The sequence below is a fragment of the Cuculus canorus genome, chromosome W (assembly GCF_017976375.1).
Source record: "Cuculus canorus isolate bCucCan1 chromosome W, bCucCan1.pri, whole genome shotgun sequence".
Classification (NCBI taxonomy): Eukaryota; Metazoa; Chordata; class Aves; order Cuculiformes; family Cuculidae; genus Cuculus; species Cuculus canorus.
In genome coordinates, this window is record NC_071440.1 from 4,230,685 (window position 1) to 4,257,174 (window position 26,490).

Below are 26,490 nucleotides of genomic sequence, written 5' to 3' on the forward strand. Positions count from 1 at the left end.
AACTTTAGCTAGTGTCTGTATTTGTAATGTAAAAATTATGTGAACTGCACTGTTGCTAATGGAAAGCAAAATACTCTGGCAAAGTAATTGTTGTTGGTGGTCAGGGATATAGATCTGGCTAGATTCAGGCATAGCATTGATCCATATTTCTCAGGGAAATAGTACTGTGCTCAGTATAGAATGAAACTAATTTTAAAATGGGGAGAATGTATTTGTAGGCACAGCAGTAGATATACATATGTGCTACAAGAAATAAGACTCTGCATGTTTACTTTTGTCTTGCAGGATGAAATATGCACAGCATGTTTTCCTGGCATCGCTCTTCTCCACTGTTGAATATAGCCTAGCTCAGACCTGTACAGTGGAGTCTTTCTCTGTGAAAGACAATTTTGATCCAAAGAGGGTAATTATGACTACTTAATCTACTAAACACAATATACCAGGAGAAGCTTCACTACATAAGCTGGTTTTACTTTGCCATCAGAATGCTATCTTTTTATATATACTGGATCTGGAATACTGTTTCTACAGTTTGCTCTTTTTGCTAGTGTTTAACCTGATGGACGTTATGGTAATACTGACCACAGAGATGTTTGGGATGCTAGACTATTATATTTGATATAATCTTCTGTTAGCTCAAGTTCAGATTGGCTTTCAGTTTTGGGGAATACATGAATGGAACACTTTTTAGATTATCAATAGAGGGAAAGGTCAAACAAGTACCCTGGAGGACTTACATCTACTGCTGTCCATTCTTCGGAATCAGGTCAACACAAATTTTTAACTAAATTGAGTATCCTAAACAAATACTGTCTAAGTTCTAAATAGAGTGACTTATTTGTCTGTCTCTGAACAGAAAATCAGGGCTAACTTTGTTTTTGAATGGTCCAGAATGGTGTGTCAATATCTGTTTGGACTGGTTGCCTACAGAACATGCCATCATATAATTTTCAACCACATCTATAATTTGTGGGGTTCCAGAACTTTTTTCTATAAAATTGGCCTTGCTGAAAGCAAACACATTTCCAGGGAGAATGTTTTGAGAAGTTCAGTGTTTTGACAAAGCAACGTTATTCCTAGCCTCATGTATTTGGAAGTTAGAAATTCTATCTCAATTATCCTTAAGCATGTAACTTGCCAGAGAGATTTCATTACTTTAACTGAAGAGTTCAGTTGATGAGAGCTATGTTCTGCTTCCCACATTATTTCTACTGATACAGGTAGGTTTTGAGGCTCTCCCAGTCATGCAGTCATTTACTTTTACCTTATTTTTATTTCAGTATACGTTGGTTTTAAATTTTCAAGGTTATTTTTTTCTAGGAATTTTGTTCTTTGTCTTAATCTCATTTCAGTTCCCCCTATTCCTAGACACCCTAACACACACTTTCTTTGTCATGGGCATAGTCAGCATTTTCTGCTTCTCTGTATAGACACTTTACACCATCAGAGATCATGAGTAAAAGCTCAACTTTAGCCTGTCAGCCACAATAGGACAAATAGGCTAGTGGCTCCAGACAGTTTGATAGCTTTGTGGCTATGATTTGGTCTCCTTATTGACATCCTTCACAAAGAAACCAAGGTTTAAAGGAGAACAGAGAATAAATGAAAAGATTCACAGCAGTAAATTCTGAGTTATGGGTGAAGCATTTCAGGATAGCATTTCAGAGGAGATTACAGCATTGGACCTCCATGAATGTCTCAAGTGTTAAAGAGTAAACGCATACAGAAATTTAGACTTCCTAGAACTATTTCTTTTAATGCATCACAAAAGAGCATACAGGTGTATGCGCTGAATTGTATAGCAGAACATGTGTGGTACACATCTATCCACAGAAACTCAGACTTTTACCATAGGCCAGGAAGTGGCTACTTAGAGTCTTCTGCCAGTCTTGCAGTGGTGATTAATCAAGACAGCTGTATAGGGTTTGTGTGTCAAGGTTTTGGTAGCAGAAGGGCTGCAGGGATGGCTTCTCTGAGAAGACACAAGAAGTTGTCCCAACATCAGACATAGTGAGTTCTAGCTGGCTCCTAGCTCTCCCTGTCCAGATGAGGTGGAGTGATAGAGCAGCTTGGTGGGCATCTAGTGTCCAATCAAGGTCAGTTCACCACAACAAGAACTTTTCATTTCAGTATGCAGGGAAATGGTATGCCCTAGCCAAGAAGGATCCAGAAGGTCTTTTCCTTCAGGACAATATCTCTGCTGAATACAGTGTTGAGGAAGATGGTACAATGACAGCATCTTCCAAAGGCCGAGTGAAGCTTTTTGGGTAAGTGTATGCTTAACTTCTAACTCTAGCTGATGACATGATATACTAAAGAGATTGCATGACTGCTGATTTATTCCAAGTACTCATGACTGAGTTGCTGTTATTAAGAAGACAAGCTCAATATAATTAATACCTTAGAGATCAAAGGTGATTAAGTTCTATCTCAGTCTAGTTCTGATCTAGGCCCATGGTAAAATTATTGAATAATAAGATTGCCAATTCAATGATAAAGTAAACTCTTTAATGATAGACTGGTAAAGCAAATAAATTGGAATTAAAAGAGGGGAGCCAGTGTAGCCTGTGAGAAGGTGAGTAGCTCAACAGATTTGAAGGGAAGAAATGACTGTTGTGTTAGTGGATATTTAGACTTCTTTGGAAAATGCTCAATTAGATCTTGGATACTTTCATGAGACCTGAATAGAAAGATGCAAATCCCTTGCTGATGACTACTATAAAGGATTACAACACGTGAAGGGATTAAGTGGTTCTCTGGATATAGATGGAGAAGAAATATAGAGACAATCAATAAGCTAATACTAGAATCATAGAGTCGTAGAATAGTTTGGGTTGGAAAGGACCCTTAAATGCCATCTAGTCCAATTCCCCTGCAGTGAGCAGGGAAATATTCAACTAGATCAGGTTTTTCAGAGCCCTGCCCAACCTGACCTTGAATGTTTCCAGGGATGGGACTTCTACCACCTCTCTGGGTAATCTGTTCCAGTGTTTCATCACCCTCATTGTAAAAACTTTCTTCCTTCTATCTACTCTGAATCTACACTTTTTATTTTAAAATCATCATCCCTTGTCCTATTGCTACATGTCCTGCTAAAAAGTTTTTCCCTGTCATCCTTGTAAGCCCCCTTTAAGTATTAAAAAGTCACAATAAGGTCCCTGGAGCCTTCTCTTCTTCAGACTGAACAATCCCAACTCTCTCAGCCTTTCCTCGTGTGGGAGATCTCTGATCATCTTTGTGGCCCTCCTCTGGACCCACTCCAACAGGTCCGTGTCTTTCTTGTGCTGAGGACTCCAGAGCTGGATGCAATATTCCAGGTGTGGTCTCACCAGAGCAGAGTAGAGGGGCAGAATCACCTGCCTTGACATGCTGGCCACACTTCTTTTGATGCAGCCCAGGATACGGTTGGCCTTCTGGGCTGCAAGTGCACATTCCTGGCTCATGTCTAGCTTTTCATCCATCAGTACACCCAAGTCATTCTCCATAGGGTTGCTCTCAACCCCTTCATCCCCCAGACTGTATTAATACCAGGGGTTACCTCAACCCAGGTGCAAGACCTTGCACTTGACCTTGTTGAACCTTATGAGGTTCAAAGGGGCCCACTTCTTAAGCTTGTCCAGGTCCATCTGGATGGCACCCCATCCCTCAGGCATGTCAACCATACCACTCAGCTTGGTGACATCTGCAAACTTGCTGAGGGTGCACTCGATCCCACTGTCATTGATGAAGATATTAAACAGTACTGGTCCCATTACAGACCCCCTGAGGGATGCCACTCATCACCTATCTCCATCTGGATATCAAGTTGTTGACCCTCTGGATGCAAACATCCAACCAATTCCTTATCCACCAAACAGTCCATCCATCAAATCCATCTCTCTCCAATTTAGAGAGAAGAATATCATGGGGGACCGTGTCAAAGGCTTTACAGAAGTCCAGATAGATGACATCCATGGGTCTTCCCTTGTCCACTGATGTGGTCACCCCATCATGGAAGGCCACTAGATTGGTGAGGCAGGACTTGCCCTTGGTGAAGCCATGCTGGCTGCCACTAATCACCTCCCTGTCCTCCGTGTGCTTTAGTATAACTTCCAGGAGGATCTGTTCCATGATCTTCCCAGGCACAGAGGTGAGGCTGACAGGTCGGTAGTTGCCAGGGTTCTCCTTTCCACCCTTCTTCCAGTCACTAAGGCCTTTTCCTGACTGTCGTGACTTTTCAAATATAGAGAATGGCTTAGCGGCCATATCAGCCAATTCCCTCAGGACTCTGGGATGCATCTCTTCAGGTCCCATAGACTTATATATGTTCAGGTTCCTCAGGTGGTCACGAACCTGATCTCTTACAGCAGGAGGGACTTTGCTCTCCTGGTCCCTGCCTTGTCCATCCCCTCAAGAGGTGTGGGAAGAGAGCTTGCCAGAGAAGACTGAGACAGAAATGTTATTGAGTACCTCAGCCTTCTCCTCATCCATTGTTACCAGTTTGCCAGTCATGTTCATCAAGGCAGGTACATTTTCTTTGACCTTCATTTTCTGGCTGGCATGGCTATAGAAGCCCTTCTTATTATTCTTTGCTTCCCTTGCCAAGTTCAGCTCCAGCTGCGCCTTGGTCTTCCTGACCCCACCCGTACACAACCAGGCAGCATCTCCATCCTCTTCCCAGCTTCCCTGTCCTTGCTTGTACTGCCTCTGCAGGTCCCTCTTGCTCTTCAGTTTGACCAGCAGGCCTTGACTCAGCTACACTGGTCTCTTCCTTTCCTGATTTCTTGTATCTGGGAATGGAGAGCTCTTGCGCTTTATGGAAAGCATCCCTAAAGATCTGCCAGCTCTGCTCTGCTCCTTTGTCCCTGAGGGCACTTTTCCAGGGGGTCCTATCCAGTAACTCCTTGAAAAGTTGGAAGTTTGCTTTCCTAAAATTCAGGGTCCTGATTTTACTTTTCACCTGACGCATATCCGTCAGGTTCCCAAACTCTGTTGCTATTCAGTGTTAACTAACCAAACTATTTAACTGGGTGAATAATGGAGTAAAGTAGGCTGCCCTGAACCTTTAGGTTTAATAGCAAAGTACTCTAGGATTTTTTTGAAGCAAGGCTAAATGAAGCTGAACATACATGCCGTACAATGCATGTGGGAAGAGTACCCAAATGATAGTAATGTATTTCTGAATGGCCTCTTCAGAAATCATGCAGGATCTCAATGGATGTCATTACAGGTTCTGGGTGATTTGTGCTGATATGGCTGCTCAATACACAGTACCTGACCCAACCACTCCAGCAAAAATGTATATGACATACCAGGGCCTGGCTAGCTACCTGTCCAGTGGTGGTGAGTGAATTTCTTCATCCTCCTGGGGTCAGTCTATAGTTTATGGTTGCCCAAACTTGTGTATTTCAGTATATGAGCATTCACAATAACTGAACTCAAATTGTTCCAAATAGAGACAAAGCATCCTTGGAGTGGGGAGCTTTTTCCAAGGTTTTTATCTTAACAGAAGGGGTAGGATTCATAAATTCCCCAGGAAGCTTTTTATCTCTGCAGAAGGGATAGGATCCAGAAATTCCCCAGAGACCCTACCTATCCACCAGTTTAGTTAACAATGAAGACACAGCTTAGAGATAGGGGACATTGCAAATATGCTTTGTACAGCTGAGCACTGTGCTGAACCTAGGGAAATAATTCTTCCTGAACTCCCTCAATGTGCCATCATAACTGGTGGTATATGACACGTGAATCTAAATCTTCATCCCATCAACAAGGCACTGATTGTGTCAGGCAGGCATGGCAGAAATTTGCAGCACTACCTTAAGTCCCTCTCACAGAAAATTCCTTGTGCCACATCTCATTTATGTAGCCTTAATACTCTGTAATTCCTTTCTGAATCTCTCACAACTGTTGGGTTGCCAGAGAGGTTAATTCTGGAAGTTGAGCAGTTGGGTTTCAACTTGTTAATGCATGACAAAATACATTCCTTCCGTACTGGCAGATAAACTACACTAAAATATACTCAGCTGAAGAACAAGGCTGGAAAACAGATGCCATCTTTTACTGGAACTGTTCATATAAGAAATATTATCTGCTTGCCCTGTCTTAATACACCTACCTAGACAGGAAATGTAAAGAGATTTTTGTCATTGAAAACCCAAACAGATGTTGTCCAGCTAACACTTTTGGTCACAGAAACTGAATGTGAAAATGCACTTCCAATCTTGTTCCTATCAAGTTCCAGTCATGGCTGAATAAGAGTCTGTCTTGTAAATCAATATCCAGCCTTTGTGTTAAGAATTTCATGGCTATTTCTATTATCTCAATGAAATTTAACCTTTTCTCAAGATCACACTTTCCCATCGTCTGCCTTGTAACCCTCAGGCCTATGCTTCAGTCCAAGCCTTGGAACTCTATGACAGAGAGAGCATGGATATGTTTGATGCCTTGGTGTGGGCTATACTCTTGTCTGTGTTGTAGAGACCAGACAGCAATGGAGCCAAGCTCAGCCCACAGGGAATCACTCATCATTGGCACTTTCTCAGCATAGTTGCCATGTGCTATAACATGATGGGAAACATGGTGGATTTGGGGCACACCGTGTTTGCCCCATTCTTCACCTCACAATGTAGACATAAGCTAAACAATTAGAGGTGACCTTCTGTCCTTTGGGAAGCTGTCCCTGCCATATATTATATTAAAGTCTCCATTTGCTAGAATAGTACACACATGCCTTTGCTCTGTGTTTTCCACCATGACAAACATATCTGATTTGATGTTTTAGGAGACAACTACTGGGTGATTGACACTGACTATGAAAACTATGCTATTACCTATGCCTGCCGTAGTCTGAAAGAGGATGGCTCCTGTGATGATGGCTACTCCCTGATCTTCTCACGCAACCCTCATGGCCTTCCCCCAGCCATTCAACGGATTTTGCGTCAGAAGCAAGAGGAAATCTGCATGTCTGGCCAGTTCCAGCCTGTGCTGCAGTCAGGTATTTTCAGTTACTTAAATGCATTGGAGTGATTGCATTGGTAGCTTGTAGGACCAGGCAATTGCACTTGCTGTAATTGCAATAGAGTCACTGTAAACTAATTTTTACTCTTTTTGAAACATTTTTTTAGTGTCATATTTAATAAGAATGTGGCTGCAAAGCAAAGTCTGTGGAAGGGAGAGCGAGTGAGATTTAGGGTGATTCTACAACCTTTCTTTTTCTCCTGTAGCAATCCTGTGCTCTGAGGCTAGCATGCCATGAAAGGTAGAATGTCTTTGTTATCCAAAACAATCACAGAATAATTTAGGTGGGAAGGGACCTCTGGAGGACTCCGGACTAGCTCCCTGCTCAAAGCAAGGCTAACTTAAGGCAGGTTGCTCAGGGCCTTGTCTAGTTAAGGTTTGAATATCTCCAAGGATGGAGATCCCAACACCTCTCTGAGACTCTGTTTTAATGTCTGACAACTCTCCTGGGAAAAAGGGTTTTCCTTATAATGAGTCAGAATTTCCCATGTTGCAACTTGTGTCCATTGGCTCTTGTCTGTGCAAGTGCAAGAAGTCTAGCTTCATCTTCTCTACATCTTCCTATTAAGTAGTTGTAGACACCCCTTCACCCCTCCAACTCCCCATCCTTAGCTTTCTCTTCTTAAGGTTGAACAAGCCCAATTCTGTCAAGCTTTCCTCATGTCACAATAGATACATACAAGGGCCTGGACATAAGAGGTTTATGAACTTGGAAATGCTTGACATGGCCACTTGGACAACATTGCATTACCTTCACTCTGAGCACTGTTCCCTACAGGAAAAGTCAGTTTCTATAAGGAACACGCTCATCCTTCCTAGCTGTCAGCATGATTTAATCCCTAGACTTCCTGTGTAACAAAGACTACGGAGACTGAGGGGCTCTGAGCAGCAGTTCTACCAGTGTCTGCTGACAGTGGGAGTGAGCTGCTGCTCCACAGAAGTACAAGTAGATCAACAGATCATTTTGCCAGGTCTCACAGGTGTTTTCAGAGTACCTTTGACTCGAGTTACGGAAGCTTATCTTCCAGCTCATCTGCTGTCCCTGAGATGACAAGATAAGTTTCTAGCTTGGCTCCCACACTGTCTACATGCACACTAACTTCACTGGAGGTGGGCCCTTAAACCAGGCTTGAGGACCTAGACTAGGGGATTACCACATGTTAGGCTTAGTTGGACATGAATTAACTGCCAAAGATCTCTGAATAGCATGTCATTATGTGAGCCAGTTCTCAGCTACAGAGCACATATGGCATCCTATAAGGTCACAGAGCTGGTAGAGGGTTACCTGTCTCTTGCACTCTATATTGCTTCCTGTAGCAGAGAAAGGGTAACTGGTTTGTGGGCTGAGTTCCTAGGTGTTAGAGTAAGCTAAAAACTCATGACCCTTTGCGACTGCTGAAGGCAAACAGAACTCAAAACTGTCCAACAGAGAGGACACAGGACTAAAGTTCACTTTCTTTTTCTTTACAGGGGCATGCTAAAAAATACACTTCTGGTTCTGTCATTAAGCACTGAAACCATACTTCTTGGTCTTGAAGTTGTCATTCACTTCTAAAAAAAGAAAATGATAGTTTAGACTAGTGCTTTCTTCCTGTAAAACAAGAAAAGTCATGTGTTTGTAACTATGTGTAATACATTATTGATAACTGAATTTTCAGTGGAATACCTAATGAGGCATTTGTCAAAATGTACGTACCCCCCACTGATGACTGGAAATGGGGATCATGTATCAACAGATGAGGAAAAGTCTGAGGTACTCAACAAATTTTTGCCTCAGTCTTCACTGATAACTGCTCTCATCACCCCTCCTGGGTCATGGGACAGCAAGATGGTGACCAGGGGGTAGACCCCCTCCCACAGTAGAGGAGGATCAGGTTCTCAAACACTTGAGGAACCTGAACATACCTAAGTCACAGAATCACAGAATCACAGAATCACAAGGTTGGAAAGGACCCATTGGATCATCGAGTCCAACCATTCCTAACACTCCCTAAACCATGTCCCTAAGCACTTCATCCACCCGTTCCTTAAACACCTCCAGGGAAGGTGACTCGACCACCTCCCTGGGCAGCCTGTTCCAGTAGCCAATGACTCTTACTGTGAAGAATTTTTTTCTGATATCCAACCTGAACCTCCCCTGACGGAGCTTCAGGCCATTCCCTCTAGTCCTGTCCCCTGTCACTTGGGAGAAGAGGCCAGCTCCCTCCTCTCCACAACCTCCTTTCAGGTAGTTGTAGAGAGTAATAAGGTCTCCCCTCAGCCTCCTCTTCTCCAGGCTAAACAACCCCAGCTCTCTCAGCCGCTCCTTGTAAGTCCATGGGACCTGATGAGATGCATCCCAGGGTCCTGAGGGAATTGGCAGATGTGGTTGCCAAGCCACTCTCCATGACCTTTGAAAAGTCATGGCAGTCAGGAGAAGTGCCTGGTGACTGGAAGAAGGGTAACATTGTGCCCATTTTTAAAAAGGGTAGAAAAGACGACCCTGAGAACTATCGACCTGTCAGCCTCACCTCTGTGCCTGGGAAGATCATGGAACAGATCCTTCTAGAAGCTATGCTAAGCACATGGAGGGCAGGGAGGTGATTAATGGCAACCAGCATGGCTTCACCAGGGGCAAGTCCTGTCTGATCAACTTGGTGGCTTTCTGCGATGGGAAAACCATAGCAGTGGACATGAGTAAACCAACGGCTCTGATCTATCTAGGCTTCTGTAAAGCCTTTGTCACAGTGCCCCATAACATCCTTCTCTCTAAATTGGAGAGAGATGGATTTGATTGGTGGATAGTAAGGTGGATAAGAAACTGGTTGGATGGTCGTATTCAGAGAGTAGTGGTCAATGGCTCAAAGTCCATATGGAGATCTGTGACAAGTGGTGTCCCTCAGGGGTCCGTACTGGGACTGGTGCTGTTCAATTTCTTTATCAATGATATTGACAGTGAGATTGAATGCACCCTCAGCAAGTTTGCAGATGACACCAAGATAAGTGGTGTAGTTGCCACACCGGAAGGATGGGATGTCATCCAGAGGGACCTGGACAGGCTGGAGAAGTGGGCCTCTGAGAACCTCATGAGGTTCAACAAGGCCAAGTGCAAGGTCCAGCACCCAGGTTGGGGCAATCCCCGGTTTCAATACAGGATGGATGATGATATGATTGAGAGCAACCCTGCAGAGACGGACTTGGGAGTGCTGGTTGATGAGAAACTCGACATGAGCCGGCAATGTGTGCTTGCAGCCCAGAAAGCCAACCGTATTGTGGGCTGCATCAAAAGAAGCGTGGCCAGTAGGTCGAGGGAGGTGATTCTGCCCCTTTATTCCTCTCTTGTGATACTTCATCTGGAAAACTGTGTCCATTTCTGGAACGCTCAACGTAAGAAGGACATGGATCTGTTGGAACGGGTCCAGAGGAGGGCTACAAAGATGATCAGAGGGCTGGAGCACCTTCCCTATGAGGACAAGCTGAGAGAGTTGGGCCTGTTCAGACTGGAGAAGGCTCCATGGAGATCTTATAGCTACCTTGCAGTACCTGAAGGGGGCCTACAGGAAAGATGGAGAGGGGCTATTCATAAAGGCTTGTGGTGATAGGACCAGGGGGAATGGGTGTAAACTGGAGAGGGGCAGATTTAGACTGGACATTAGGAAGAATTTCTTCACCATGAAGGTGGTGAGACACTGGAACAGGTTGCCCAGGGAAGCTGTGGATGCCTCATCCCTGGAGGTGTTCAAGGCCAGGTTGGATGTGGCCTTGGGCAGCCTGATCTAGTGGGATGTCCCTGTCCATGGCAAGGGAGTTGGAACTAGATGATCTTTAAGGTCCCTTCCAACCCTAACTATACTATGATACTATGAATATTTTTTTAATTCTCTTCAACTGCTTCTTATTATGCACAGTATGCCTCTTTTACAGCATTTCTATTTTAATTTTGAAGTTATAAAAAAACCTGTTGAACAATAACTTTGAGCTGAGATTGACAATATGCTCTTTGCTACATATCTTTCTATGTGATATTTCTGGTACATGCTAACATCCAAAGATCTTCACTGAGTATTTTTAATCAAACAATAGAACTATTATGATAAATAAATACATAAATAAATAGATCTGAATCAAGAATGCAACTTGTTCTCTCAATAACCCACTGCTTTAACTGAGCTCCCACTTGCGTTGTCCTGCAGCCTAGGTAGTAATTTATTTCCCACTGCCTTCCTCCAATATTCAATAGTTGAGCATTACAGAGCTGATAGGGTTTGTGGCTAAGCATTTCACAGATGCAGTGAACAAAAGGAATATTACCTAGAAGATTTCTTGTAAGAAAAGGGGAATCTGCTTAAGCATTTTTCAGCCATATATTTCCCATTACTCATGGGACAATCATGTTCACTTTGAATGGTTTTCTGTGAATAAAACTACCAGTCCAGAACTGCATAATGAACACTATACTGAACTCTATGGTTTGACAACAACAAATGTTTTTTCAGGTCATAATTACTGATGGTGTTGTCCAAAATGTGGATCCATTACCTGGTGTTCAATAAGATGATAACTACATCACTGAGAGAGACATTGTTTTATTCAGGTTTGTGCAAATCCCAGGTGCTTGGAGGTTTTCCTCAAATCAAGCACACACCAAGGGATTTGTCACCTTCATTTATACATAAAGTTACACAAAGCCATACATTATTCATCAAGCACGTAATCACATATTTATATGTAATTATAATAAATGCCAAGTCATTCCTTGCACCTTCTGCACATGCTCCAAGGGGGTCTTTAGGGGTGTCTGGTGGTCAGTACCCCAAAAATTACCTGTCAAGTTCATCTATTTATTGGTCAACTCCTCCCAATCTCCTTCCAAATTTTGGCTTGGTATTTCTAAATCACTGGCTTGGAACTTCTTAAATTGTTAAAGTTCCCAGTTCCCCATTCAAAAGCCGTGCTGATAAATTGCATTATTATTTCCAAAAGCCTATTTCCCTTACAGCTGAACAAGCTTTACCTAAAAGTACATGTTCCCATCACACAAAAATTCCAAAAGATAACCATTAACTGGGACCCATCTTGTATGAGTCTCCTGCCTGTCTGATGATCCTAAGATATTTTTAAGATACTGAAAAATATCATGGGCTTTTACTAAGAATGGTACAATGAAGACCATACTATACAGACCTGGTCCTTTCTACATTCACAAAATGTGTGACACAATATTAGCCCTGAGTAAAGAGCTGCAGAGTAGCAAAATCATAAGGGAGCCTCTATAAGTTGTTTGGACAATCTGTTATCTACTGCCAATCATTATCTACTGCATCTGTTTGAAGAAACATATAAAATGCTGAGCAAAGGCTGTTCTCCAGGGCTACCAATAGTATGCCAGAGATGCAGGGAGTTCTCTGGAGATGTTTTCTTTTCCCAGGATCCCCATCCAAGATTCATCCAACAGAGAAGACTATTAGGAAGAGGTGTTAATAGCTTTCCCTGTCTAGAAAAGCTAGCTTAAAAGGAAGGCAAGATAAGTGTCAGCCACCATCTCAACCTAAGGACAGAAACAGAAAAGCACCAGGAAATTCAAAAGGAAAACCATTTAGGTAAAGACTGTCAAGGTTTGTTTGGTATATATGGCAAGGTGTTGGTAGTGGGAGCAAGGAGCTGCATGGTTGGCCTCTGTGAAAAGACACCAGTGGGTGCCTCCATGCCAGACAGAGCCAGTTCCATCTGGCTCCAATATGGACATGCTGCTGGCCAAAGCTGAGCCAATCTGCAATGGCAATAGCACCTCTGTAATAAGAAGGAGGAAGGGAAGGAGGTGCTCCAGGTGCCTGAGAAGAGAATCCCTTGCAGCCTATGGAGGAGATCATGGTGAAGCTGGCATTTCCCTGCAGTCCATGAAGAGGACCATGACAGGGCATATACTCACACTATAACCTGTGGAGGACCACCACTGGATTTGCCCTGAAGGAAGCTGCAGCCTGTGGAGAGCTCACACAGGAGCAGGCTCCTGGCAGGACCTCTGGCCTCTGGAGAGAAGCCCACGCTGGAGCAGGTTTTATGGCAGAACTGCAGCCCATGAGGAACCCATGATGGGATGGAGCAGTTTTTTTCCTCAAGGGCTGTACCCCATGGGAAGGATCAATGCAGGAGCAATTTGTGAAGAACTGCAGCCTGGGGGAAGGACTCACACTGGAGAAATTAGTGGAGGACTATCTCCTGTGGATGGGACCTCATGCTGGAGCATGGGAAGAGCATGAGAAGGAAGGAGCGGCAGAGACAATGTGTGATGAACTGACCACAACCCCCATTCCCTATCCCCCTGTGCTATGTGGGGGGAGGAGACAGAGAATTTGGGAGTGAAGTTGAGCCCAGGAAGAAGGGAGGGGTGAGGGAAGGTGTTTTAAATTTTGGTTATTTCTCATTACCGTACTCTGATTTTGATTGGCAATAAATTAAACTAATTTCCCCAAGTTGAGTCTATTTTGCCTGTGATGATAATTGCAGAGTAATGTCCTTGTCCTTATCCCGACCCACAAGCCTTTTGTTATATTTTCTCTCCCCTGTCCAGTTGAGGAGTGGGAGTGATAGAAGAGCTTGGTGAGTACCTGCCATCCAGCCAAGGTCAATCCATCACAGTCTGACTAGCTCAGTTAGAAGAGCATGGGACTCTTGATCCTAGGGATGTGATGTCGGGTGCCAAAAAGGACTGTGGTGGGTTTACCTTGACCGGCCATCAGGTGCCCACCAAGCTCCCTCTCCTCAGCAATATGGGGGGATGGGGGGGAAAATAAGATGAAAAAGAAAGTTGACTTCATCCCAATACAAGCATGAGGAGGAAGGAATGGCAGAGAACTGTTATGAACTGACTGCAACCCCCTTTCCACATCCCCCCATGTACTGCTCGAAGAAGGAGGAGGTAGTGGAGCTGAGAATGAAAGAGCAAAGAATAAGGAGGGGTGGCTGTATTTTAGTTTTTGTCTTTGTTTTTCACCATTCTACTCTATTTTTAATTAGCAATAAATTAAATTAATTTTCCCCAAATTGAGGGAATGATGATAACTGTTAAGTGATCTCTGTGTCCTTATCTTGACCCACAAGCTTTTACATCTTAATTTCTCCCCCCTGTCCTGTTGAGGAGGAGCAGTGAGAGAGTAGTTGGGTGGGGGTCTGGCAGACAACCGAGATCACAACCCACACACAAGTGTTGTAAAAATATTAACTTTTTGTGCAGGACTAAGTGCAAGCTTAGTACACTGACTGACACTCTCCCTGCTACTGCTGCTGCATCCAAGGGAGAGCATGGAGGTGGAGTTCTGTGAACTTAGAGCTTGTATTGCAATCAATTAGGCATTAAAACCTAGCTGAGGGTCCCTGGCTTTAGGCCAAGACATTCCTCTAGTTCTAGAGAACTGGGATTTTTAATGCCTACAGTTATCACTTAATATCTGTATGACTAGAACAGCTGGGAGTTCTAGCAAACAGGAACTACATGCTAACATCTTTATAGTGCTTGATGTAGTCTGTGTAGGAGAGCCAAGTGCTGAATTCCCTTCTCTGTCATGCAAGCTTTAACTGCCAGGACCACAGGATGGGAGTGGTGATTCACAGAGAATGGACCCAGAGAGCTGACTTCTTGGAGAGGTGGGAGGAAACTTTCCCTCAAGGATGGCAAGTAGACCATGTGATCTGGTGAGTCAATGGGTGTAGAGCAATTACTTCATCTCCAGTTCCCTCTATTGAGTTCAGGCATCTCAGGAGACTAAAGTGGGACAGGTAGCTAGGGCATACATTCTGCTGGTTTACACCTATCTCATGCTATTGAGTTAGATGTGTAAACAGTGTGTGCCTAGGGGAAGAAACACACCCGTTCTTCTACCTGCCTTCTGAAGTGGCTGAGCATATTACAGCCCTGGTTCAGATGTTACTTTGCCATCTTAGCTTGGATGAACCAAGCTGACATTCCTAGCTTTAAGTGTATATGTAGGTCCTAACTCACACTCCTCAACCTTGCACAAATTTTCCACTAACAAAGAGAAAACTATTTACAAATGAAGACAGATATTTGAAAGACTTGAGGGCTCACTGGAAGAACTTTAAACTATAATAGAAGGGGGAAAAGAGTAAAATAAGGCTTGCTGGAGATAAGACTGGGGGCAGCATGACTGTTTAAGGGACAGTGTGCTAGCAAGGTCCTTTGGTCTGCCATCTCAGTGGAGATAGGGGATGGAGATCCATATGGCAGCAAAGATGCAAGGGTTGTTGGTGTCTTAGAAACCATGGAAGCACCTGAGAATGGTCACATAGGAATTAGGGGTTCTCCCTCAAAAAAGGTTGCAGTATCAATAGCCCAAGTGAAGTGTCTCTACACCAATGCATGCAGCATGGGTAACAACAGGAGGAGCTAGAAGCCATTGTGCAGCAGGAAAACTATGATATAGTTGCAATCACAGAAACATGTTGGGATGACTCACACAACTGGAGTGCTGCAATGGATGGCTACAAACTCTTCAGAAGGGATAGGCAAGGAAGGAGAGGTGGTGAGGGCCAGCCCTGTATGTTATGAGTATTTTGTCTGTCTAGAGCTTGACGATGGCAATGATAGGGTTGAGTATTTATGATTAAAAAACAGGGAGAAGGCCAACAAGGCAGATATGTCTGTTACAGACCATGCAACCAGGATAAAGAGACATAATATTCTATAAGCAGCTGGGAGAAGTCTAACGATTGCTAGCCCTTGTTCTCATGGGGGACTTCAGCCTACCAGATGTCTGCTGGAAATGCAATGCAGCAGGAAGGAAACAGTCTAGGAGGTTCCTGGAGGGTGTGGCAGATAACTTCCTGACACAGCTGGTGAGCAAGGCAACTAGGGAACATGCCCTGCTGGACCTGGGCCTGTTGTATGCAAAGAGAGAAGGACTTGTGGGTGATGGGATGGTTGGAGGCTGCCTTGGGCACAGAGATCATGAAATGATAGAGTTTTTGATTCTTGGAGAAGAGAGGAGGGGGCTCAGCAGAACGGTCACCTTGGACTTCTAGAGGGCAGACTTAGGACATGCAGGATATGCAGGGAGAAAATTAGAAGGGCCAAAGCCCAACTAGAACTTAATCTGGCTACTATTAAAAGACAATGAAAAATGTTTCTATAAATACATTAACAACAAAAAGGTGGGCTAAGGAGAATCTCCACCCTTTATTGGATGTAGGGGGAAACATAGTAGCAAAGGATGAGAAAAAGGCTGAGGTACTTAATGCTCTCTTTGTATTAGTCCTTAATAGTAAGACCAGTTTTTCTCTGAATACTCAGACTTCCCGAGCTGAAAAACAGGGATGGGGAGCAGAATGAAGCCCTCATAATCCAAGGGGAAATGGTCAGATAACTCCTACACCACTTAGATACACACAAGTCTATGGGGCCAGATGGAATCCACCCAAGGAAGGGCACTGAGCAAGCTAGTGGAAGTACTCACCAAGCCACTTCCCATCATTTCTCAGCAGTTTTGGCTAACTGGGGAGGTCCCAGTGATGAGTGAAAGCAGACAGGTGGGTTGGGAATGTTTAGTAGAACTTGGCGCTGCTCATCTTGTAGACCTTGAAAGTTGATAACAAAGGAGCCAGCTAGCAGAAGTGTACTGATAAGTGGGCATTGGAATGCAGAAAGCTGGAAAACAACCAGAAGAGACTGTGCTTGTACACAGTTCAAGGGGAAAAAAACTTTTTTCATCCTGAGGAAAACTTGCTTCATCCCTAAGACCCTGGCCCACGACCACCAGGAGGCACTACGCAGGCGCAAGACTGAAGTGAACCTTCCAGAACTAATTATAATATGAAGCGGGAAAAGGTTATGAATATGTAGTAGGCGCTTATAACTATGCATGTCTTTACACTATAAGTAGCTGCTTGTTAAGTTATACAGTGTGCAAGCTAGGAGGAGAACCCTCTTGCACCCCAGCGCTGGAAATAAACATACCTGCTTTATAACTCATTTTGGGTTATAGGGTTTGATTCTGCAAATCAATTTGGCGACCCAGATGGGACACCCTCTCTGCCCGGCTGCAGGATCGGTGGGGAGTGGGACATTCTAATGCACGCCCCGGACTGTTTCTCTGGAGAATCTCCCATCTCTACCCAATCGCTGCAGAGGGAGACACATCCCATCAGCGGGCAGACCAGGTATGTGATTTATGTATGATATCGTATGATAATTTGGATGCACCTGCAGGGGGCGTAGGGAGTCTGTAAATTGTGTATGGGGCACCTCACATGATGACGAAGGGTTAGGGTCGCTTTGCCAAAATCCTGTAAGATCGGAAGAGGGGATATAAATCCCCTTCTTGCACTGGGTGAGCAGGTGGCACTGCCCACCCCTGGGGAAAATAGTGAATTTGCTGTTGCGGTATGGTATGGGTGCTCCCTGCTGTGATAGAAAAGCAGCAGGTAAAATATAATTCCAAGATTCTTATAAGACGGTAGACGCAGAGTGAGGGATTATGGTATTATACATATTATTATAGTATTATAATATTATTGTGCTCCTTGCTGAGGAAGCAGGAGTGCTGCATATGAGATAGCTATCATCTTCTACATCTGTTGCAAATCTTCAATATCGGCACCCTGTATATTTTAACATCGCTAAGAGCTCATTTTAAATTTCTCATATGTTGTGGAGTGTTTGTATGTCAGCGCAATTGAGCGTGAAGTGAGTGCAGAGTTCGGATCCGCGGTTCTGCTCTCCTGCGAAGGAAGCAGCCGGAGACGAACGAAGTGAGTGATCACTGTTATATGTGATATATGAGAACTGTTTGACGTATAACAGAGTACCAGCAGAACTGAGAGGGATAGCTTGCCGGGGGACGTTCTTCCTCCATAGACAGGAGCCAGAGGTGGACTGAGCTCAAAATGTTGAAAGACTTGTAAATTGTTTAGAAGCCCTGTTTGTCTTGATCCTAGGAATGCACCTATGAAGTCTTTTAATTCCAAACATCCATTGAGGCGGCAAATGGATATATTTACCTCGGACCTTTGGAATGGAAGGCTGCAAAGGATGAAATTTTAAAATACCTAGCATAAAAAAAAAAAAAAGAAAAGAAAAGAAAATAAAAGAAAAGAAAAGAAAAGAAAAGAAAAGAAAAGAAAAGAAAAGAAAAGAAAAGAAAAGGAGGAAAATGGGAGAAGTGGCTGAGAGTGCCCCTCCCTTTCCCCCTTCCTGGTATGCGAGTTAGGTGCTGTGTGTGTGAGTTAACCCTCCCAGAATGTGAGTTAAGTGTTCTGTGTAGCAGAAAAGAATAATTTGAAAGTGTAAAAGCAAAAAGGTTTGCGTGGACAGGGAGGGCCAGAATTCTGCAAGCTGAGGGAATGGATCAGATTTGGTGTTCAGACTATCATAACATTTTATTGTGATATTCAGCTAGGTTGGGATCACTCTATTGTCCTGAGTGTCTATAATCTGTAGACGGGAATTGTTGTTGTTGCTAGACTTGTGGGAAGTCCCTGAGAACTTAGAGACAGGCCATTTGTAAGTGTTTAAATGGTTTGTCAAAGTTAGAGAAAGGTAGAGTCAGAAGGTAGTATAATGGGGGCAAAACCGAGCAAGAATTTCCTCGGGCAAGCCCATTAGGATGCATATTATAGCACTGGAAGGAATTGGTGGGGGGAGCCGTGGGCTCCATGAGTAAGAAGAGGATTGCAGTACTGTTTTGCAACTAATGTTGTTTTAAAGGAGAGAGGGAAAGTGATGGAATTAAGTGTTTTTCACCCTCCGAAAACATCTAGAGCGGCGAAGGGACTGTGGGATTTACTCACCCTTGAGCGGGAAAATAACAAAGAATTTAAAGGTAAAATGAGGTGGTGTTGCGTGACGTGCAGTATTGAGCAAGGGTGCACTAGAATAAATAAAATTCACTGGACACCAGAACAAGATTTACCTGATTTACTTAAGCCTCCCCCTCGATCACAGGAATGGGATACGGGCTCAGACAGGACCCCCCAAATGGCCCAGTATCTTCCTGCATCAGGGAAAGGTCTGCCTTGACAGTTTTACAGGCACCTTTCCGGTAAGATGAAAAAGAAAAAGAAAAAGAAAAAGAAAAAGAAAAAGAAAAACAAAAAGAAAAAGAAAAAGAAAAAGAAAAAGAAAAAGAAAAAGAAAAAGAAAAAGAAAAAGAAAAAGAAAAAGAAAAAGAAAAAGAAAAAGAAAAAAGAAAAAGAAAAAGAAAAAAGAAAAAGAAAAAAGAAAAAGAAAAAAGAAAAAGAAAAAGAAAAAGAAAAAGAAAAAGAAAAAGAAAAAGAAAAAGAAAAAGAAAAAGAAAAAGAAAAAGAAAATAATTGTAAAACTGTAGGGGATTTGGAAAGAGTATTTTCTATCCAATACCCAATGTGGGATTCAAACAGATCTAAACATGTAGAAAAATTACAGGTATATAAGGAGTAAATCTCGAAGGGAATGAAAAGGGCCATTCCCAAACAAGTAAACAAGGTCCCTCTAAATCACCATCTGAATTCCTAAATCGACTGAGGGATATAATGTGCTGCAACACTGCTGGATCCTGGGTCAAGGGTAGGAATACAACTAGGTTTTTGGTTTTGGGCCAGTCTAAAAGAGGAATAGTGGCTCATGTGAAGGAAGATTGACGGGGACCTGGGGAATCCACCCTAGCGGATCCACTAATTATAATGAAGCCAGGGAGAGAGGAGAAGAAAGTAGAATTTTAGTTGACACAGAGGCAACGTATTCGGTATTGAACCAAGCTTTGGTGTCCCTAGGAAATGACTACATTGTGGTAAAAGGGGCAACTGGCCAAAGTGAAAAGGCGTATTTTTCTGAACTTCTAAGGTATAAACTGGGAATACAATGGGGCATCCACAGATTCTTGTATATGCCCAACTCCCTGAAGGCACTTTTGGGGAGAGATTTATTAGAACAATTTGGTGCAATAATCAAATTTGAAAAGGGAGTGATTACTCTGGAGGTAAATGACCAGCAATATATACAAATAATGGGTTTACCCTTAGTCAGCGTTTCCACAGAAGGAAAAATCAGGGAAGAAATCACGAATCAGGTATACCCCGAGGTATGGGCCCGAGACTTATGGGCTGTAAATAAAATAACAAAAACCCTTTACCCGGTGGTGGCAAATCCATATACCCTGTTAACTGTACTAATACCTGAACTAACCTGGCTTACGGTTTTAGACCTGAAGGATAACTACTTTGGTCTCCCTCTCCATGAAGCCAGCCAGAAAATATTTGCATTTGAATGGGAAAACCCTGAAAGCAAGTGCAGAACTCAACTCACCTGGATATTTGGTAATCAACTTGCAAAGGATCTTTGAGGAGATTAATGACACGGACTCCGATATCTTGGATCGAAGACCTTTATTGCTCTTAGTGAGCTCCTTATATACACAATGTTATGTTGCATCTAAAACTTGGCATCATTTGATTGGTTACAAACAACTGTTCACGCGTATAAGTTTATACTACTGTTGGTTAGTTGCTACTGTCCACATGCCTAGATCAAATGCTTACTTGGTTAATTAGCTTTGCATATTTTATACACTTTTCCCCTAAGTTATCACAATTTCTACTTTTCTAACTTATATCTCCCTCTCAGCTTCTGGGCATACAGCCATAGCTTAGTGTTGCTATCCTTTGTTTCCTCTTACTACCCTGTCCATAGTCCTTCAAGGGAATCGTGACCTTCATTAATATAAAATGTTTCTACAGATCTTGAGGCCTGGAAGCCCCACCTGAGGAAGGGAGACTGTTGCAGTATGTAGATGATACCCTGGTTGCCACCAAGACAATGCTTGCATGACCTGGATGGTGAGTCTGTTAAACTTTCTGGGGCTCCAGGGATACTGGGTATCTAAAAGAAGGCCCAAATAATGCAATGCAAGGTGATCTATTTGTGCTATGAAATCAGCGCTGGACAAAGAACTTTGGGACAGGCCTGAGAAGAGGCAATATACCAAACTCCAAGACTGTAAACAGTGAAAGAGTTACAAACATTCTTGGGGAGGACTAGGTGGGTCAGCTATGGATCTATAACTATGGACTGCTTGTTAAACCCCTGTATGCACTAACCACCACTGCAAAGAGGCTGTGCAAGCCTTTGAACAGCTGGAGAAAGCCCTGATGTCAGCCCCAGCCTAGGACTTCCAGATGCGAGTAAGCTATTTTTCCTTTTCTCTCATGAGAAGCAAGGGATTGCCTTAGGGAATGGCTGTTTATGAGCAGTTGCAGCCATCTAAACTAAACATAGTGTGCTAAACACTAGATGTGCTAAACATCCAGGAGGCACAAAGATTTACCCTGGGCCAGAAAATGACTGTGTTAGTGTCTGGAAGTGAAAGGTGGGCACTGGCTTTCTCCACAAAAGTTCCTAAAATACCAAGCTATAACGCTGGAACATGATGATATGGGAATTGTGGTTACTAACATCATCAACCCAGCTTCTTTTCTCAGTGGAAATACAGGGGAACCAGTGCACCAGGACTGCTTAGAGACCATCGAGGCCACATACTTGAGCCGTTCGGACCTGAAAGACAGTCCCATGGAAGACGCAGAGGGCTGTTTCATGGATGGAAACAGCTATGTCTTAAGCAATAAAAAGACATGCCAGGGCAAAAACATCGAGTACGCAGAGGGATCCTGAGACTGCTGGAAGCAGTCCAGCTACCTGAGAAAGTGACAATCATGCACATCAAAGTGCACCAGAAAGTGAATTCGGAATTGGGGAGAGGAAATGAGGACAGAGAGGCAAAACTGGCAGCCAAAGGCAAGGTGAAAACAAAACAGGTTTTGATCCCTGACAAGACAGGGGTGATGTCTATACTTATTGGTATTAACTGGTACCTTACTTACCACACTTTGGGGTTCCAGAAACTGTGTCTCCTGATAGGGGACCACATTTTATCTCAGAAGTAGTAGATCAGTAGATCAGTCACTATTTGCGTATGAAATCATGACCTCCTACATGGTGGCATTGGACAAACAACTCCGAAAAGATTGAAAAACATGAGGCTGAGACCCTAAGTAGGGGTTTGGATGAACCTGTGCATAACATATGACCTGGAGATTATGTATATGTAAAGTCTCTTGCAGAGAGGACTCTGGAACCTCAGTGGGAAGGACCATTCCAGATGCTCCTTACCTCCTTCACAGCAATCAAAATTAAGGAGCAGAGTGCATGGATCCATCACACCCGAATGAAAAATGCACATAAATCTCCATGAAGGGTCACGCAAGTCCAACCAGGAAAATTATTTTTCTCATGATTATAATTACAATTCAGGGAGGTAAAGGCACCTCTAGCCAAAAGAATACTGAGTGGCCTTGGTCTCAAGCTTTTATTGGGTGTACTGGAGCCCTGGGAAATACTCTGATCAAAAGGGTTTAAATCTATCAACTGTGGTTATGCATGAAAATCAAGTATATGTGAGGCAAGAATGGAATGTGGATAGAGAACAGGGGATTCAGCAACTTCAGGGGACCGTAGGAGGAGAAATCAAAGTAGGATGCTGAATGGTTTATAGAGCTATCCATAAAAAGGCATCCCAAATTACTATCTCGACTACACCTACAGATAAGAATACAAAGATCTGTATTTCCAATGAATTAGAGTGTTGGCATAATTTTACATTAGTACAGACCGTTTAGGTAGTTTGTCTCTGGGCCTATGATACCATTGGGCTCTCATTCAAATTTAAAATAAATATTATAGCTAAGCCTGTTACAACCCAGAATTTATGAGATTGATCCGTATATAAGCAGGAATACAGGCCAACAGCAAATGCTGTCCAACCCAGAGTGGTCTCTTAAATGTGTTGAACTGCTAATGAAAACTAATGTTTCTGAAATTCAACCAGCATGCTCTCATTTCCTCAAAACATCCTTCGAGGGCTGGACAATCTGGCTGTGAAAGCAAGTGCCCTTCAGGGGCAGAACACAAAGGGGCCTAACAGGAGTGTTAGAGACAGGATTGGGAGTCCTAAATGGAATCTACTCAGAAATACTAATGAACAAATTGGCCATCACAACTAGTGATTTAAGAAAATTAAGGTAACCTTTACAGTCTTCTCTATTAGCTTTAGGAACTAATCAGTTATCAGAAATGTTACCAAAGTGGGAAAAGGTGGAGGAACAAGACCATGAATTAATAGGAAATGCACTCGGTGTGATCCAAGTTAACGTTTCTTTGGCCCTCAGTTGTATACAGGAACAATTATGGATGCAATCAGTGGCCACCTTAATTATAAGAGAAGGTGGTGAGGATACTTTCCCCACTGAAATCCGCCAAGTGGTTTGGGACAGTGCCACTGGCTTAGAGAGGAAGTTTCAGTCCTGGTAGACTCTGGTAAATTTTACCTGTGACCCCATCACTAACACTGCCACAGCCCTTGTGTTGACCATATGTAATGCTTCAATATATGTAATCCATCATTGCATTAGGATTAAGCCATGATAAAACTGTGCTCTATCCTTCTGAACATAGAACATGTGCACAAATAGTGAACGGGATATGGCAAGCTGTAAATTTAGAATCTTACATTACATGAGAACAACAAGGATTCATTTGCTAAATAATGCAATCGATGCTCAAGACATCTGCCTCGACACTGAGCAAAGCATCTGTCACTTTGAGATCCATCTAGATGCTAATCCGAGGCCTGTACTTGCATATATGGGCCAGGGCTGTATATGTTTGAGAACTGCTTGTACCTCTGTAGCAATAGATGAGATAACTATGCATGTCTTTACACTATAAGTGACTGTTTGTTAAGTTGTATGGTGTGCAAGCTAGGAGGAGAACCGCCTTGCACACCAGCGCTGGAAATAAACATACCTGCTTTGTAACTCATTTTGTGTCATAGGATTTGATTCCACAAAACACCAGTTGACTGGAAGTTAGGAAATGTGATGCCCATCTACAAGAAAGGCCAGAAGGAGTATCTGGGGAACTACAGACCTGTCAGTTTGACCTCAGCGCTGGCAAAGGTTATGGAGCAGCTCATCTTGAGAACATACAGAACAAGGCAAGGGATCAGGCCCAGTCAGCATGGGTTTAGGTAAGGCAAGTCCTACTTGACTAACTGGATCTTCTTCTATGACAAGGTGACTCGCTTAATGGATGAGGGAAAGGCTTTGGATGTAGTGTACCTGGACTTCAGTAAAGCCTTTGACACTGTCCCCCACAGCATTCTTCTGGAAAAACTAGCTGCTCATGGCTTGAAGAGGTGTACTCTTCGCTGGGTAAAAAAACTGGGTTGATGGAGTTAAATCTAGTTGGCGTCCTGACACCAGTGGTGTTCAAAGCGCTCAGTACTGGTGCTAGTAGTTTTTAATATATTTATCAATGATCTTGATGAGAGGATCAAGTGCACCTTCAGTAAGTCTGCAGATGACATCAGAAGCAGCTCTCTGGATCACCTTTCTGACTAAGGGGCATTGCTGCCTAGGGGCTGGGGCACATTATAGGATGCAGGGGAAAAGCAGTTTGGGTTCACACAGGACTGATTATAGGATGTTTAGAGCAATAAAAGGGAGGGGTTTAAATAATTTGGGGAGGAACAAGAGTGGGAAAGCAGAGAGGCAAAAGGATAAAAAGGGCCAGTCGTATGTAAATAGTTTGCTGGTCATTATGGTTGCCTGGTCATGCCCTGCGCCCGATCAGCAGTCTGTCCTATCTTCTTATCAAATTCCTTTCTAACTCTTTCCTGGATGAGTGGTTCTCCATTTTGTGTGCATGGCTGTGTATGGGGGTCTGAGTGATGAGATCTCACAAGAGAGGAATAGAGGGGCAGAATCACCTCCCTCAGCCTGCAGGCCACGCTTCTTTTGATGCAGCCCAGGATATGGTTGGCCTTCTGGGCTGTGAGCGCACATTGCCAGCTCATGTCGAGCTTCTCATCGACCAGCACCCTCAAGTCCTTCTCTGCAGGGCTGCTCTCAATCATATCATCCCCCATCCTGTACTGAAATCGGGTATTGCCCCAACCCAGGTGTAGGACCTTGCACTTGGCCTTGTTGAACCTCATGAGGTTCTCAGAGGCCCACTTCTCCAGTCTGTCCAGGTCCCACTGGATGACATCCCGTCCTTCCACTGTGGCAAGTGCACCACTCAGCTTGGTGTCATCTGCAAACTTGCTGAGGGTGCACTTGATCTCACTGTCTATATCATTGATGAAGATATTGAACAGCACCGGTCCCAGTACGGACTCCTGAGAGATACCACTCCTCACGGATCGCCATCTGGATTTTAAGCCATTGACCACTATTCTTTGAATAAGACCATCCAACCAGTTTCTTATCCACCTTATCGTCCACTCATCAAATCCATATCTCTCCAATTTAGAGAGAAGGATGTTGTGGGGGACTGTGACAAAGGCTTTACAGAAGTCCAGATAGATCACATCCATCAGTTTACCCATGTCCACTGCTGCAGTTACCTCATCATAGAAAGACACCAAGTTGATCAGACAGGATTTGCCCCGGTGAAGCCACGCTGGCTGCCATTAATCACCTCCATGTCCTCCATGTGCTTTAGCTTAGCTTCTAGGAGGATCTGTTCCATGATCTTCCCGGGCACAGAGGTGAGGCTGACAGGTTGGTAGTGCTCAGGGTCGTCTTTTCTACCCTTTTTAAAAATGGGCACAAAGTTACCCTTCTTCCAGTCACCAGGCACTTCTCCTGACTGCCATGACTTTTCAAAGGTCATGGAGAGTGGCTTGGCAACCACATCTGCCAATTCCCTCAGGACCCTGGGATGCATCTCATCAGGTCCCATGGACTTATATATGTTCAGGTTCCTCAGGTGGTCACAAACCTGATCCTCCTCTACTGTGGGAGGGGGTTTACTCCCCTGGTCATCATCTTGCTGTCCCATGACCCAGGAGGGGTGAGGAGAGTGGTTATCAGTGAAGACTGAGGCAAAAAAGTTGTTAAGTACCTCAGCCTTCTCCTTGTCTGTTGACACGAGGTCACCATTTCCAACCATCAGTGGGGGTATGTTCTCTTTAACCTTCCTTTTCTGATTGACGTACCTGTAGAAGCCCTTCTTGTTGGTCTTCACTTCCCTTGTCAAGTTCAGCTCCAACTGCGCCTCAGCCTTCCTGACTTCGTCCCTATACAACTGGGCAGTGTCTCTATACATGTCCCAGGTTCCCTGTCCCTGCTTGCACTGCCTGTGCAGTTCCTTCTTCTCCTTGAGTTTGACCAGCAGGTCTCAACCACGCTGGTCTCTTCCCTTCCCTGTCTGATTTTCTACATCTGGGGACTGAGCACTCTTGCGCTTTATGCAAAGCATCCTTAAATATTTTACAGCTCTGTTCCACTCCCTAGTCCCTCAGGACCGTGTCCCAGGGGGTCCTATTGAGTAACTCCTGGAATAGCTGGAAGTCTGCTTTCCTGAAATTTAGTGTCCTGACTATACTCTTCACCTGTCCCATATCCCTCTGGACCTTAAACTCCACCAGTGCGTCATCACTGCAGCCCAGGCTGCTTCCAATACTA

General features: G+C 43.7%; 1 protein-coding gene across 1 annotated transcript; it reads left to right on the forward strand.

The window, feature by feature from the left end:
• Window positions 1-286: 286 nt before the first annotated feature.
• Window positions 287-7,008, forward strand: LOC128850193 (purpurin-like). The gene is made up of 4 exons (XM_054053180.1): window positions 287-403; window positions 2,131-2,267; window positions 5,210-5,322; window positions 6,764-7,008. Exons 1-4 carry the CDS (start codon window positions 287-289, stop codon window positions 7,006-7,008), a joined length of 612 nt encoding a protein of 203 aa, XP_053909155.1.
• The last annotated feature ends 19,482 nt before the right edge of the window (window positions 7,009-26,490 follow it).